We start from the raw sequence: 13,086 nt of genomic DNA, 5'->3' as shown, positions 1-13,086 counted from the left end.
AGAAGTGGTTCGGGCAGAGTGAAGGCCCAGCCCTGTTGCTAGTGATGATTGCTTATATCCTGAAGCGCAGTGTTGGAAGAGCTCTTTTTTTTTTTTTTTTTTTTTTTTTTTAAATCTCGGTTAACCAGTAACGCTACAGTGTCTTAACATTTAACCTAATTCTTGCTACATAACCCTCCCACTGATCCACTTTTACCTGTAGGTGTGTTCAGCAGGGTGGAATTTTTCTGCAGTGAGGGGGGAAAAAACCAGCCGTCCTCTTTGTGAGAAAAGACGTAGTTGCACCACAGTATTCACTTCCTGTTTGGTTGCTTAAATTCTCTCTGGCTTCAGAGCATATCACTGGTTCATGGCAGCATTTTATTTAACTGGAACTACATTTTAGCAGGAAATGATTGCTATAAAAATATATTGTTAATCCATAACAGTCAGTTTATCTAGGTCATTATTTGTAAGATTATTAAGCGATTAGTTATAAACATCTAAAAAATTGTGGCGTAAATTACTTGCGCTTTATTCATGCATCCTGGAAAGCTTTCTCCACAGTATCATCAGATAACTTCTGGAGCCGTTGAAACTTAGATTTACTGACAAGATATATGCCGATTTGATCAGTGCTAAGCCAAAATGACAGCACTGACAATAATTAGTGACTTCTTTGATCTGTGAAGCATTGTTCCCCTTGTGGCTGCTGCATAACAGATTGCAACTTAATATTACCAGCCTGCTGAATCATCCCTAAACTACACTTCTGCTCAACATCCTATATGGCTTAAATATCCTGCAAATGCCGTGTTCCATACTGTGATACTCCATACCCACCATCATATCCAGGCCACACTGTCAAGTTAACCAGTTTAGTAACAATGGCCACACTTACTGTCTGTTTCAGCCAGATGTTGTGTATATATGATTAAATATACACTCATAAGTGCTGTTGTATACTTAGGATTGAAGAAAAATCTTTTCACTAAAACACATTTTAGGCCTCAGTACTGAAAGAAAATCAGTACTGTGGATGCCACTAATATAACATGATAGTTATTGAAAGCTTATAATATAATATAAATGAACTGAAAAATATGAAGAGATAAAATGATTTTAGCCTCACCACATGGAATATTTATATCCATCATTATAAGTGGCTCGAACTGCATTGCAACTGTCTGATGATTATCTCTCGACAGTAAGCAGTGCTATATGGGACTGTACTGCTGCATTCTCTTTTGGGTAATTGGCCAGCCAACATAGAAACTCAGGGAGAACGCTGGCTTTGTTATTTTGAGAGATTAAAGAGTTGCAAGCAGTTCAAGAAAACAAAAGAAGGACAAGAGTGCCCTCTATTGACTGCTGAACAAACACACAGAAGAAAATACAGACATATACTCACGGGCCTCTACATCACATACACCAGTTCACCCACTCATTAACACAAACATCTAATTGGCCAGTCACATGGTAGAATTTAAACACGTTCAACACGACCTGCTGAAGTTCAAACTGAGCATCAGAAGGGGGAAGAAAAGTGATTTAAGTTACTTCTTACACAGCACGGTTTGGCGCTAGATGGCCTGGCCTGAGTATTTCAGAAACTGCTGATTTACTTAGATTTTCCTGCACAGCCATCTCTAGGGTTCACAGAGAATTCTTGAAAAAACAAATAAATAAAAATATTCAGTGAGTGGCAGTTTCCTGGATGAAAATGTCTTGTTGATGACAGAAGTCAGAGTGAATGGACAGACTGCTTTGAGCTCATAGAAATCCCGAAACAATTTGAATAACCCCTTATTACAACCCAGGTATGTGCAAGATACAAAATTAATCCAATACTGAATACAAAACAAGTTGAACCTCATAGCAGATGGTCTACAGAAGCAGAAAACCGCACCAGGTGCCACTCCTGTTAGCTAAAAATGGGAAGTTGAGGTTATAATTTGCATAGGTTCACAAAAATTGGACAATAGAAGATTGGAAAAATGTTGCCTGGTCTGATGAGTGTTGATTGTTTTGCTGTGGCATTCAGACATTATAGGCTACCTTGCATCAACAGTTCAGGCTGTTTTCTTAATAATACAATAAAGCCTTGCTTAAACACCACAGCCTACCTAAATATTGTTATTGACCATTATCATGCTTTTATGACTAGAATGTGCCATTCTCCTGATGGCTACTTCCAGCTATGTCACGATGTACTTTCTTGGGGCATTAATTATAAACGTAGTAAAGATAAATTGACAAAGATTTTTTTTTTTTCCAAAACAATAGTTTAATGAATCCAGAACAGTGACCTAAATGCATTTGTGGTGGCATTTTCAGTGTATGTACAATAGAAATATAAATTAAAAAGTCCTTTTAATATAAAATATCGAGCTGATATTTTCAAGTTCAGTCAAAAAATTATGACAGCGGAGTTCAAAATAGTGTGAAAATATTATTTTAAAAAACGGAGAAAAAAAAAAAACAGTCTTTTACAGTTCATCATGCTGGTAGGTGAACTCCCTGGCAGATATAAACCCATCTTTATCTTCATCCTCGTTTTTGAAGATGTCATCCACCATAACTTCATGATGTGTGTCGTTGGGTGAGTAGCCATGTTTCTCAAATTCCTTCTTCAAGTACTCTTTTACCTGAAAGGTGTGGAGAGAAAATAGTAATGACAAAATAGATAGCCAGATAGACAGACAGATCGCAAGCTAGCTAGCTAGCTACCTCCTGTCTGGAGAGCTTCCAGTCATCATTTAGATCCATATCCCGGAAAGATTCGTGTGACCTGGGACCATTTCGAATCTCCATGAGTTCAATGTCAAAAATGAGGGTGCTGCTTGCAGGAATTTTTCCTGTAAACCAATAAAAATGTCCAAGTGACAGGGATGTTACAGTGGAACGTTATTTTTTTTTCTGTATGTGTTGCACATAGTTTGTGTTACCTTTTCCTTCCTTGCCATATGCCAGCGATGGAGGTACAGTCAGCTTCCTGCGCTCCCCTGTGCACATGTTCTGCAGACCCTTATCCCAACCCTTGAGCACCTCTCGGATCCCCAGGGTAAGCCACACAGGGTTTTTATCCCCATGTTTGCGGCTATCAGGAGTCAAAAAGAGACATGCAGTTAATATCTGGATGCCATACAGAGGACTGATATGCCAAATGTAAGTGGAATGAGGGTTAAGTGAGTGCCAGCCAACTATGTGAGGATATAAGTGGCTAAGTGTTGAGTTTGACTGTACAGCTGCACAAATGCAGCAATATGAGATGCTGCATATGTTCAGCGGCGTACAGTTTTAATAAGCAGTGGCTACACTCAAGGATTGAGACTAAAATATATGCAATATATGCATCACTGTTACATTTATTACCTGGAATGAAACATGGTGCCATTACTCTCCAGAAATCCCTCGTAATGAACAAGAAGCATGTCTCCGTTTTTTGACTTGCGGTGACACATGAAGGGTTTGTGTATCACCTCAATTTTCACTTCGGGCTCGGGCAGCTTTCCCCCAGTGACCAACACAAACAGTGATGCCAATAACGAGCAGAGAGAAAACAAGATCATACTTATAGATAACAGCACTTACTCATGAGAAGTGGATGAGATAACTTCAATTTCACTCTCTCTTTTTACAGAATTTAAAATAAAGACATGTAAAGAATGCCATACGTGGCACCCAACTTCTGCGACGAATGCACCCACTGTTGAGCTGTCTGCCCTCCTCCATCTGCAATTGGATAGCGTCATTCCTAAGTCCCGCCCTTTCTTTAGAATCTCTTCTTTCATTGATGCTTCCATGTGCCAATCACTACAATCCACACCTATGCTACTTAAACCCATATGACGTAGGTGGGAAGAAAGGCGATAGTAACGCTCAGGATCGGCTAGTGGTAGATTCACGAAAAAGTTTACGCACTTTTATCGACGTAGTTGAAATGCAAAGCGGTGGACGTTACTCCGCAAATCACACTCGGGGCCCAATGGAGTCGCTACAGTCAGCTGGGCATCACGTCCTGTTGTGATAAACAAGTAATGAACGGGAAAAACACGCAATTAAATAATGGAAGGAATGCTGTATAAGTGGACCAATTACATAAGTGGTAGGTTAACACTAAAGTCTTTGTGTGCTTTCCGTTGTAGAGCTCGTTTTGAGGCTGCTAGCTAGCATGACAGCGAGTTTGTGACGTTAAAACGGACGAGCTAACGTTAGCTGCCCGCCAGCTTTGGCAGCGTATTGACCACTAGCATTCCTATCTTTGATAAATTAGCTGTTCAGTGAATTAGAGGTGAGCCGTTACGTCAGTCTTAGCTAGCAGCGCTCGGTCCTGTCCACCACCTGTCGTTATAATCTGACTTCACAACCAATTAGTTGTTGCTAACATAACTTAAGTCTCGTCAAGTTCACGAAGCTGGGTAACGCTGTATGTTGATGACTTTTCTAATGTTAAAAACTAAGTGCAGTTTACAGTAACGCCACAGCACTGATTCACTTATTTTTCCCATGCGCTTTACAGGTTGGCAGCCTCGCTGGTTTGTGCTTCATGGAGGAACTTTGTCCTACTATGACTCTCAAGAAGATGCCTGGAAAGGGTGCAAGGGCAGCATTAAAATTTCCGTTTGTGAAATCCAAGGTCGGTGTGCTCCACTTTACTCTGTGCACGGTTTAACCAGAGCAAGCATCCTTTGGATGCAGTACTGACAGGCATGTCCCTTGCTTGCTGCTGTTTTTTTTTTTTTTTTTAGTTCATTCCTCTGACTCTACACGAGTTGACCTGACCATACCAGGAGAGCAGTACTTTTACCTCAGAGCCATCAATGCAGCAGAAAGGCAGAAATGGCTGGTGGCGCTGGGAACAGCCAAAGCTTGCCTTACAGACAACCGAACCAAGAGAGAAAAAGGTATTTGGATACTTTACAAGATACTCTTGCAAGTAAAAACAGGGTAAAAGCGTTTAGACCTGGAATAGTACAGACCATACTTACATACAAGTGTTGTAAGGCATTTGCACGACTTCTCAAACTCTGATCTGCTGTCTGTGTGCACAATGAATACAGAGCTTCAGGAGAATACAGAGGCGCTGAAAACTAAGATGTCAGAACTCAGATTGTACTGTGACCTTCTCCTCCAACAAGTAAACAAGATCAAGGAGAATGATGAGCTAGGAGACACGGCAGAGGTAAGGTTAAAGTTTGGATGAGCTGATGAAATGTGATATGCTGCTGTTAGTGTGAAACTGCAGTATAGAGTAGCTAGTTTGCAGTTGCTATGTACGTATTAATAGAATCTTTTGGCTACATGTGATTTTAGCAGATTTCGTTAGCAATCTACACCCAACATGTATGTTTATGTTTCCTTCTCAGATGGGTCTAGACACTGGGAATATGGTGAAGTCTACATGCACGACTTTCCTTAAGACTCTAGAGGAATGCATGCAGATAGCAAATCGTACTTTCACTACAGATCTGGCAACACAGAGTCCACCAGGAACTCCTCCAGTAGCATCCATCAAACCTCAGAAGGTATACTTCTCTCACCAGCTCTGTGTGGGCAAGCTAGTATAATCGCTCTGGGATTGTTTTCCAAAAATCAAAATATGTGTAGTCACCCAGTGTTTGTCTGTGTTGTGCTGTCTCCACAGATTAAACACAGCCATCATTTAAATCAGAACTTTGGAGAAAAGTAGGTGGCTTCTCTTACTATAATGAATGATGTTATCTCTCATGAAGTGCCACGTAGGTGCTAAAGGTAGCACAGAGCAAAGAGATGCTCAAACAAAAATACAGTTTCAAAGGGTTTCTGTTGATATTCTGCCATTGTTGTTGCATTTTGTGAAGGGCATAATTTCTGTCCCAGCTTTTTAGAATTGACGCATTGTCCTGAAACATATTACAGGTGGAAAGATTTGTCCGAAACCTCAGGAGAAACAATTGCACATGACAGCCAGACCCCTGACTCTGGGGCAGAGGGACCAGATGAGCCAGGCAGACCAGAAAACCATTCTTCTCCATCAGGTAGGTCAGGTTGCCAGCCACTCGCTTTTCTTGCTGGGGAAGTTCCTGAACTAAAAACCATTACCGCATTCCACAAAGGAAAGACTACACAGCACTCAAGGGCCCTGGTTGTTGTTTGTGTATTCTATGAACTGAAGTGAATAGAGTATTGCCTTTTAGTGAGTACAGTGATGGATGACTTGTTCCATTATTACATTTCCCTTAGCAGTGACAAAGCCTTTACACAAAGGGGCCATTGCTGAGAAATAAGACTAGTCTTTTCATAGTTTATTATTTTGTTTGGGATATATATAGTAAGTCAGTATAGATGCAGAGGTTTTTAATGTTTATTTTCTTATATTGTATTTTAATGTAGCATAAAAAAATAAATTAATATATGCAATATATCAATTTAAAGAGATAGCTGTCTCTTTGTGAGTGCTCGTATTTCTTCATATTGTCATCTCAGCTATACAGCTCTGGCTCTGGGTGCAGCCGCTTCCCCCACCTGCTATTCAGATCTTCTGTTTGCAAGCAGCAGCCAATAAGAAGAAAGCTGTCTTACAGGGAGAGATGAGGAACCTAAAATGGCTTGAGTTGCTGTACCAACTGTGAATTTGTGATGCTACTGGAGTAGCTTTCTCAGGGTCATAGGTCATGTTTAATAAAAAATGTGTAGAGTGTAGACTGATTTCTGACAGTCTAATTTGCAAAAAGACTCATGCATCGTTGTTTCATGCAGACACTGAAACAGCCAGCAGCTCAGAAGTCCACAAGGATCAAGTTAATCCTAGCTTACCTACTACCCAGACCACCCCTGAGATTGAACACTATGACCAGCCAGCAGAGGGGGATGACGAGAGTGAAGATGATGAACAAAGGCAGATAAGACAAGAGCAGATGGACAAAGTGGACCAAAGTCAGGCGCATGACAACAACAATGGGGACGTGAATGATTTTCAACTTCAGCACCAAGAAGAGGGCGAAGAAGAAGGCGAGATTCCCAGAAAGTCAACAGAGTCAGAAGACACAGAGCAGGTGGAAACATTCTTCAGCACAATGAGTCACAGGTATGAAAATGCCACTCAGGAAGCTCACATCCCTTAGGACACTTTAGTTACTGTGGGAATTTAACTATACAATTGTCTGTGATATTTCACTGCTGCAGTATTAAACTCATTTAATTTATATGTGTAGTATATTTGTAACTAAGGCGCTGCGCTTGTGCTGTATCTTCTGAATAGACTGCACAGTGACTTAGTTTGTTAATAATAATAGTGCTGCAGTATTGCACAGAATAGTTTAATAACAAGTTTGAAAAAGTCAGTTTTTAAGATCTTACAGTCAAGTGTTTTATATCGGTGTGTTCTCTCTTGATCACATGACACAGAGAGGCCCTCGTCTGATATTTGGGTTTGTAAACCTGTTTTGTTAACTTTTCTTTCTTTTTCAAATACTTTTTTTTTTAAGATTCTGAGAGTGTAATCGAACATGTGGCTAGAGTGTGATTTACATCTGTACTGTTTGAGGTGAATGTTATTGTAATGCAGGAATCAAACAAAGGGAAAGATCAGTGAAAACTACAGCTCTGTTAAGTTTTAGATGAAGTAGTCTTGGGTACTTTTGTCAGAGTTGCATGATGTTTTGTGTGACTTGTCTCTCTGGCTTGGTTTTGAAATGTATGCTCCTCTAATTAGTGTGGATGTTGATTAAGCATCCACAGTATTGTTCTTCTAATCTTTATTATTATGTTTTCTTTCTGTTTGCTTTTGGTCAAATAAAAACTGATATGGGATAGCTTCCCTCTAATATATTCTGCTGTTTGAATCTATTCTACTTCTTGTTTTTTGTTTTTTAGATTTAGTGATATAAGACTGGATGACGACAATGGTATCCCTACACAAGAGTTTTTGGACTCATGCTATGCAATAGTACCTGTATTAGGTAGGCCGGTTACTTTAAGCCTCTCTTCATCTTTATCTGCCACCCTGTTCCTAATTCTCATGGTTCCCATTTGCATTTCTTGTAAGTTCAGCATTTTTAACTCTGATAAAGAAACAAAAACAATCACTTTCATTTGCTGTTTTTTTTCCATCTTTTATGTATATGTTCTGTCCTTCATAATCTTTGCAATTAATGAGGAGGCAGCTTTCTATCACAGGTTCTTCATCACACTTTTCCTTCATGCCTCTGTTACTTTCTTTCTGCACATGTATGTCTGTCATTGTCTTTAGTTTTTCTTTGTAACCCAAAATAATATCATATGACAAGGTTAATCATAAGAATTAGGTCATGCACATTTTTGTGCTGTGTGCACACTTTGTTACTCACAGTGTATTACATCATGATAAAAAGTCGCCATTCACAGAATTACAAAGTGAAGAAGTGCAAGACCTGAGTAACATGGAGCCAAAAACATTGGGTTTTTTTTTGTTTTGTTTTATAAAAAGGGTCTGCCTTGTTTGACAGAGTTATCCCTGTGTTAACAAATATCAAGGCTAAAGTAGGATTATCAGGAATTATCTTTGAACAACAGCTTTCAATTAGCACACATGTAAGAGGTCGAAGGGAATTTTAGTCTGTATTTCACATGAACTGACATCAGTAAAGGTTACTTACAGTGAACTGTTTTCTAAAGTTAAAATTACTTATAAGAGAGAAACTTGATGCATATAATGGTTGTCTATAGATAAACACATAAAACATCTCAATAAGCTTAAATTTGTATCTGAACTAACATGACCTCTTAGCTAAAGCCTATTCCCAGCTTTGTTTGAAAGTTTACAGCCCACAGTGATGGTAACCTATTTTTGTCTGTGTGTATCCTATACTTAATACAGTCCAGTAGGTCTTAGAGTGCACCGTAATCCCTCATTTCAGTGTTATATTTAGTTTAAATCTGAAGGACATCTAAGCTGCCTGTTATTACTTAAAAACATCAAAACACTGTGCACTCAAAATAAGACACAAGTTGAGAATCTGTGCTTCAGAACCAGCAAAAAAAAGTTATCATAGATTCTCTCTTCTCAGACAAACTGGGATCCACAGTGTTTGCACCAGTTAAAATGGATTTTGTTGGAAACATAAAGGTAAGAGCACATGATTTTGGTTAATCGAAGGAATAACAGTGAAGTTGGTCTTTGAATAATTTAGAGCAACTTTTAATAACATTTTCAAAACTGCATTAAAGATTAGAGTCCAATCAGTCATACAGTTTGTCAATAAAAAGGCATCTATTTCATTCCCCTTTTTTGTTTAGCTTTAGTGTTCTGTCCATTTCTTGTTAATATTTTTTGTCAACAAGCATATATTACTATATTAAATATTCATTCATTGGAGTTAGTTGTTGGAAGTCAGAACAAGAATAATGCTTAGTCTACCAGAGTAGAGAGTACTGTGTCACAGTGTCTCGTGTTCTGTTGTAGAAAATTCACCAGAAGCTGAGGTCAGACCCTGAGGGCTTTTCTACACTACAGTCTATTGTGCTGCATGAAGTAGAGACAGATGTTGCCCAGGTGCGCAATTCTGCAACCGAGGCTCTGCTGTGGCTCAGACGAGGGCTGAAGTTCCTCAAGGAGTTTCTGTCAGAAGTCAACGCTGGAGAGCAAGACATCCAGGGAGCACTAAGTAATGCATTTCTGTTTTACAATGCACAGCTTAACATAAGTTCAAACACGTAAAAGTGTTGAATTGTCATGTTCCTTCTTTTCTTTCACCCAGACAACGCTTATGGGAAGACTCTTCGGCAGTACCACGGATGGGTTGTCCGTGGTGTATTTGCTGTAGGTATTTTTTTTTTTACCCAGTCCAGTATTAATACCTTCTGAGGATATTTATTCTTTGTGTGACAAGTACTTGACTTTCCCCCCCCCCCAGTTGGCGCTCAGAGCTTCCCCGTCTTATCAAAGTTTCACAGCTGCTTTAGTGTCAAGAGAAGGTGACGAGCTGAAGAGCGATTTTATCAACGGCATGCACAGGGATCTGGGAGTGTATCTGCCTGCCATGGAGAAGCAGCTGGCCATTCTTGATGCATTATATGAAGAATACAACCTTGAGTCTGACGAGGTGGTGTGAAATAAGAACAAGAGATGCTCACGGTTCAGAGAAGAACAGAGCCCCTCTGAATGGGCAGAGTAGTGGCTAACTGCTGGAAGAAAGGTGTACAAAGTAGTGTGAGACTGTCTCGTGTCATTTTGAGACGTTTCAGTCGTTTTTAAACTCTACAGCAGGAGCAGTTTTGGTATGAAGTGGGTGTTCATGTGTGTACTTACCACCCGAGAAGGGTTTAACTGAGCAGTACAATTAATTAAGGTTGGTTTGAGGAGATTTAAATTCCAGGTCTTGTTCCAGAGACCGGTGACAGCGAAGGTGTTTCTAATCTTATTATGCAGACTCCAACCATAATTATTCATGGTGACATTTGTTTCTGGTTGTTGGTGTATTGTGGCTTAAGGCGTACTCTACATGCTTTAAGGTATTTAAGCACAGGGTATTTGGTTCTGGTCAGTTCCTTGTAAAATTGTTTGATTCCCTTTGAATTGATCAGTATGAAACTATTATCAATGTTGTTTTTTTTCTCCTTGGCTTCAGTGAGATACGATGATGCTTCCAACTAGCACAAAGCACTATTTTTTTTAGCAAAAACGATTCCCAAAATGTGTCTTAAGTATGTGATTGAATTACGTACTAAGCTAACTTTTAGTCAGTTATGTAAATATTTTCCTGTACTTATTATAAAAGCTTAGTAAACATTACTATGAGTATATATTTTTCCCTGAAAATGAATTCAGATTGTGCAGTTTGACAATGGATTTGTTGTGTTTTACATAATGTCATTGTGAGCTGTTGCTCAAAGTTTCCAAGTGGACCAAAAAGGAACTGTCATGTGAATGGCTTTAGCCTCTGCTGCCTACAGTAACTGAAAATAAGAAAGGAAACCGCATAGCTGTTAAAAATATTGACAACTGCTGTTCATGTGGACATCTGCACAAACCTATGCATTTTTACAATGTCTATTTATTATACCATAAGTTATAAAGTCCACATTAATGACATGGATCGTTCTGTCTGACTTTTGTGTGAATGTATGGACATTTGTATTCATAAAGCATGCTTTTTACTGCATGTTTGGTGTATTTAGCAACAGGTGCCAGGCCAAGGGCTTGAAGTGAGTAAATGAGTAATCCTAAAATGGTAGTTACAGAACAGTAACCCTTTTCAGCATATCGTCCATGCTATTGTACATACCATTGTTAAGTGTTGTTACCAGATGTACTTAATATTTTATTGATGTCGAATTAGTGGAAATGATCGGTAAGACTGCTCTTCCAGGCTGGGTTAACATTTGACTGCAAATTCACTGAGCCATTTGAAAAAAACAAAACAAAACAAAAAAAGCAGGAAAATTATCTTAGGGCTTTAAAAAGAAGCTTACCAGATAGTATTTTCAACTTTATTATTGTTATTTTTATTTTAAGAATGCAAACACTAAAAACTCCTGTACAGTAAATAAATCATTTGCAGTAGGTTTACATCACAGGTGTGCAATAGGCTGATTTCTGATGAGTTTTAATATTAATCCTTAAGATACACTATTGTAACATTACAACAAATACTTGTTTTTTCTATGGATATAAATAAGATGCCATTTGATTATTTGCAAAATAAACATAATTAAGTTGCAGTTTGTCTTCTGTCATGCTGAAGTTAAATATGTTACCATATGGTTTACGTGCCTAGAGGTAAAGGCCCTGTACTTACTGTGCCAACTATACACTCACTGTCCGCTTTATTAGGTGCACCTGTTAGTGCAGATGACCTGCTGAAGTGACTTGATTTAAGTGACTTTGAGCATGGCATGGCTGTTTGTACTGCTGAACTACTATGACTTCCAATGAATTTCCTATTTTACATGACCATTTCTGGGGTTTACAGGGAATGATCTGAAAAAGGCAAAGACGATAGAAGATTGGAAAAATGTTGCTTGGTCTGATGAGTGCCACTTCTTTTGTGAAATTCACATGGTAGAGTCCCTTGAATGTTTATTTTGCATGAAAGCATGCATCTATGGTCATGGCAGGTGGTGGTGGTATAATGATGTTGGTACACTTTGGGCATGTTAACACCAACTGAGCTTTGTTTAAACTCCACAGCCTACCTCAGTATTGTTTCTGACCATGTCCATCCCCTTATAACCACAGTGTACCTAACATCTGATGGCTACTTCCAGCAGAATAATGCCCCATGCTACAAAGCTTAAATGAACTCAAACTGGTTTCTTGAACATAACAGTGAGTACACTGTACTCAAACGGCCTTCACAGTCACCAAATCTCAACGCAGTAGAGCATCTTCAGCAACATCAGTTCGTACAGAGCTTGGGAAGAAGGCATTGTCCTTTTCTGCCCCGTCTTCATGGAATACATTGCAGAAGCTCTCTCAATTGAAGCTCTTTCACTTGCAGACTTTAAAAGACATACAAATGTTTTTTATGAAATCATCTCTGGGAACCTGTTCATGTTTTAATATGACTGTGTACGTTAGACATATTTAGCTATTTTATTGCTTTTTTTTATTGTTGTAATTTTAATATGTTTGTCTGGAGCAGGTCTCTCTTGGAAGTGAGACACTCGGTCTCAAAGGCTAAATTAAAAAAAATCTTTTGAGGTGTCTTTGGTATAAAAGGAGATTCTCATCACTGATGTACAGCTTGTAAATCTGCAGCACCTCAGTGATGCTATTATCAATATGGACCAAAATCTTTTGGTCAAAATTTTGAAGGCAAAATAAATTCCAACCCAGTATTTTCAATATGTACCTAACACAGTGACCGTTGAGTGCAAATAAGAAATAGATAGTAAATAGTTTGGTACCACAGTTGTTAAGACAATCTTAAATAATATATCTGTATATCATTTTCTGTGTCAAATGATTATTTTGCATGTGCATTAAGTAGCACCACTGCACCCGGGATACCAGCAGTTCTTGTCTGTAGGTCAGGGATTTTCACTTGGCTTAGGTGAAGCAGTTGGGTCTCTGCCAGCTTCCTGTCCTGTGGTTTCCTTTGCATCGCCCCATGTACCACAGCTGTAATGCTACACCAGCCAATC

General features: G+C 39.0%; 2 protein-coding genes across 2 annotated transcripts; one reads left to right on the top strand and one right to left on the bottom strand.

The window, feature by feature from the left end:
* Window positions 1-2,309: 2,309 nt before the first annotated feature.
* On the bottom strand, window positions 2,310-3,680 carry fkbp14 (FKBP prolyl isomerase 14). Its single transcript, XM_063487362.1, has 4 exons — window positions 3,355-3,680; window positions 2,928-3,079; window positions 2,710-2,837; window positions 2,310-2,627 (listed from the first exon to the last, which is right to left on the bottom strand). The coding sequence occupies exons 1-4, from the start codon at window positions 3,549-3,551 to the stop codon at window positions 2,469-2,471; spliced, it is 636 nt and encodes a 211-aa protein (XP_063343432.1). The 5' UTR covers window positions 3,552-3,680; the 3' UTR covers window positions 2,310-2,468.
* A 235-nt stretch (window positions 3,681-3,915) lies between these two features.
* Window positions 3,916-11,620, top strand: plekha8 (pleckstrin homology domain containing, family A (phosphoinositide binding specific) member 8). The gene is made up of 13 exons (XM_063486477.1): window positions 3,916-4,087; window positions 4,502-4,618; window positions 4,731-4,886; window positions 5,043-5,164; window positions 5,349-5,507; window positions 5,627-5,667; window positions 5,881-5,999; window positions 6,721-7,048; window positions 7,837-7,922; window positions 9,009-9,067; window positions 9,404-9,605; window positions 9,699-9,760; window positions 9,855-11,620. The coding sequence occupies exons 1-13, from the start codon at window positions 4,048-4,050 to the stop codon at window positions 10,050-10,052; spliced, it is 1,689 nt and encodes a 562-aa protein (XP_063342547.1). The 5' UTR covers window positions 3,916-4,047; the 3' UTR covers window positions 10,053-11,620.
* The last annotated feature ends 1,466 nt before the right edge of the window (window positions 11,621-13,086 follow it).

This window comes from Pelmatolapia mariae, linkage group LG10_11 (genome assembly GCF_036321145.2).
Source record: "Pelmatolapia mariae isolate MD_Pm_ZW linkage group LG10_11, Pm_UMD_F_2, whole genome shotgun sequence".
NCBI lineage: Eukaryota > Metazoa > Chordata > Actinopteri > Cichliformes > Cichlidae > Pelmatolapia > Pelmatolapia mariae.
This window is presented reverse-complemented; position numbering and strand designations above follow the sequence as displayed.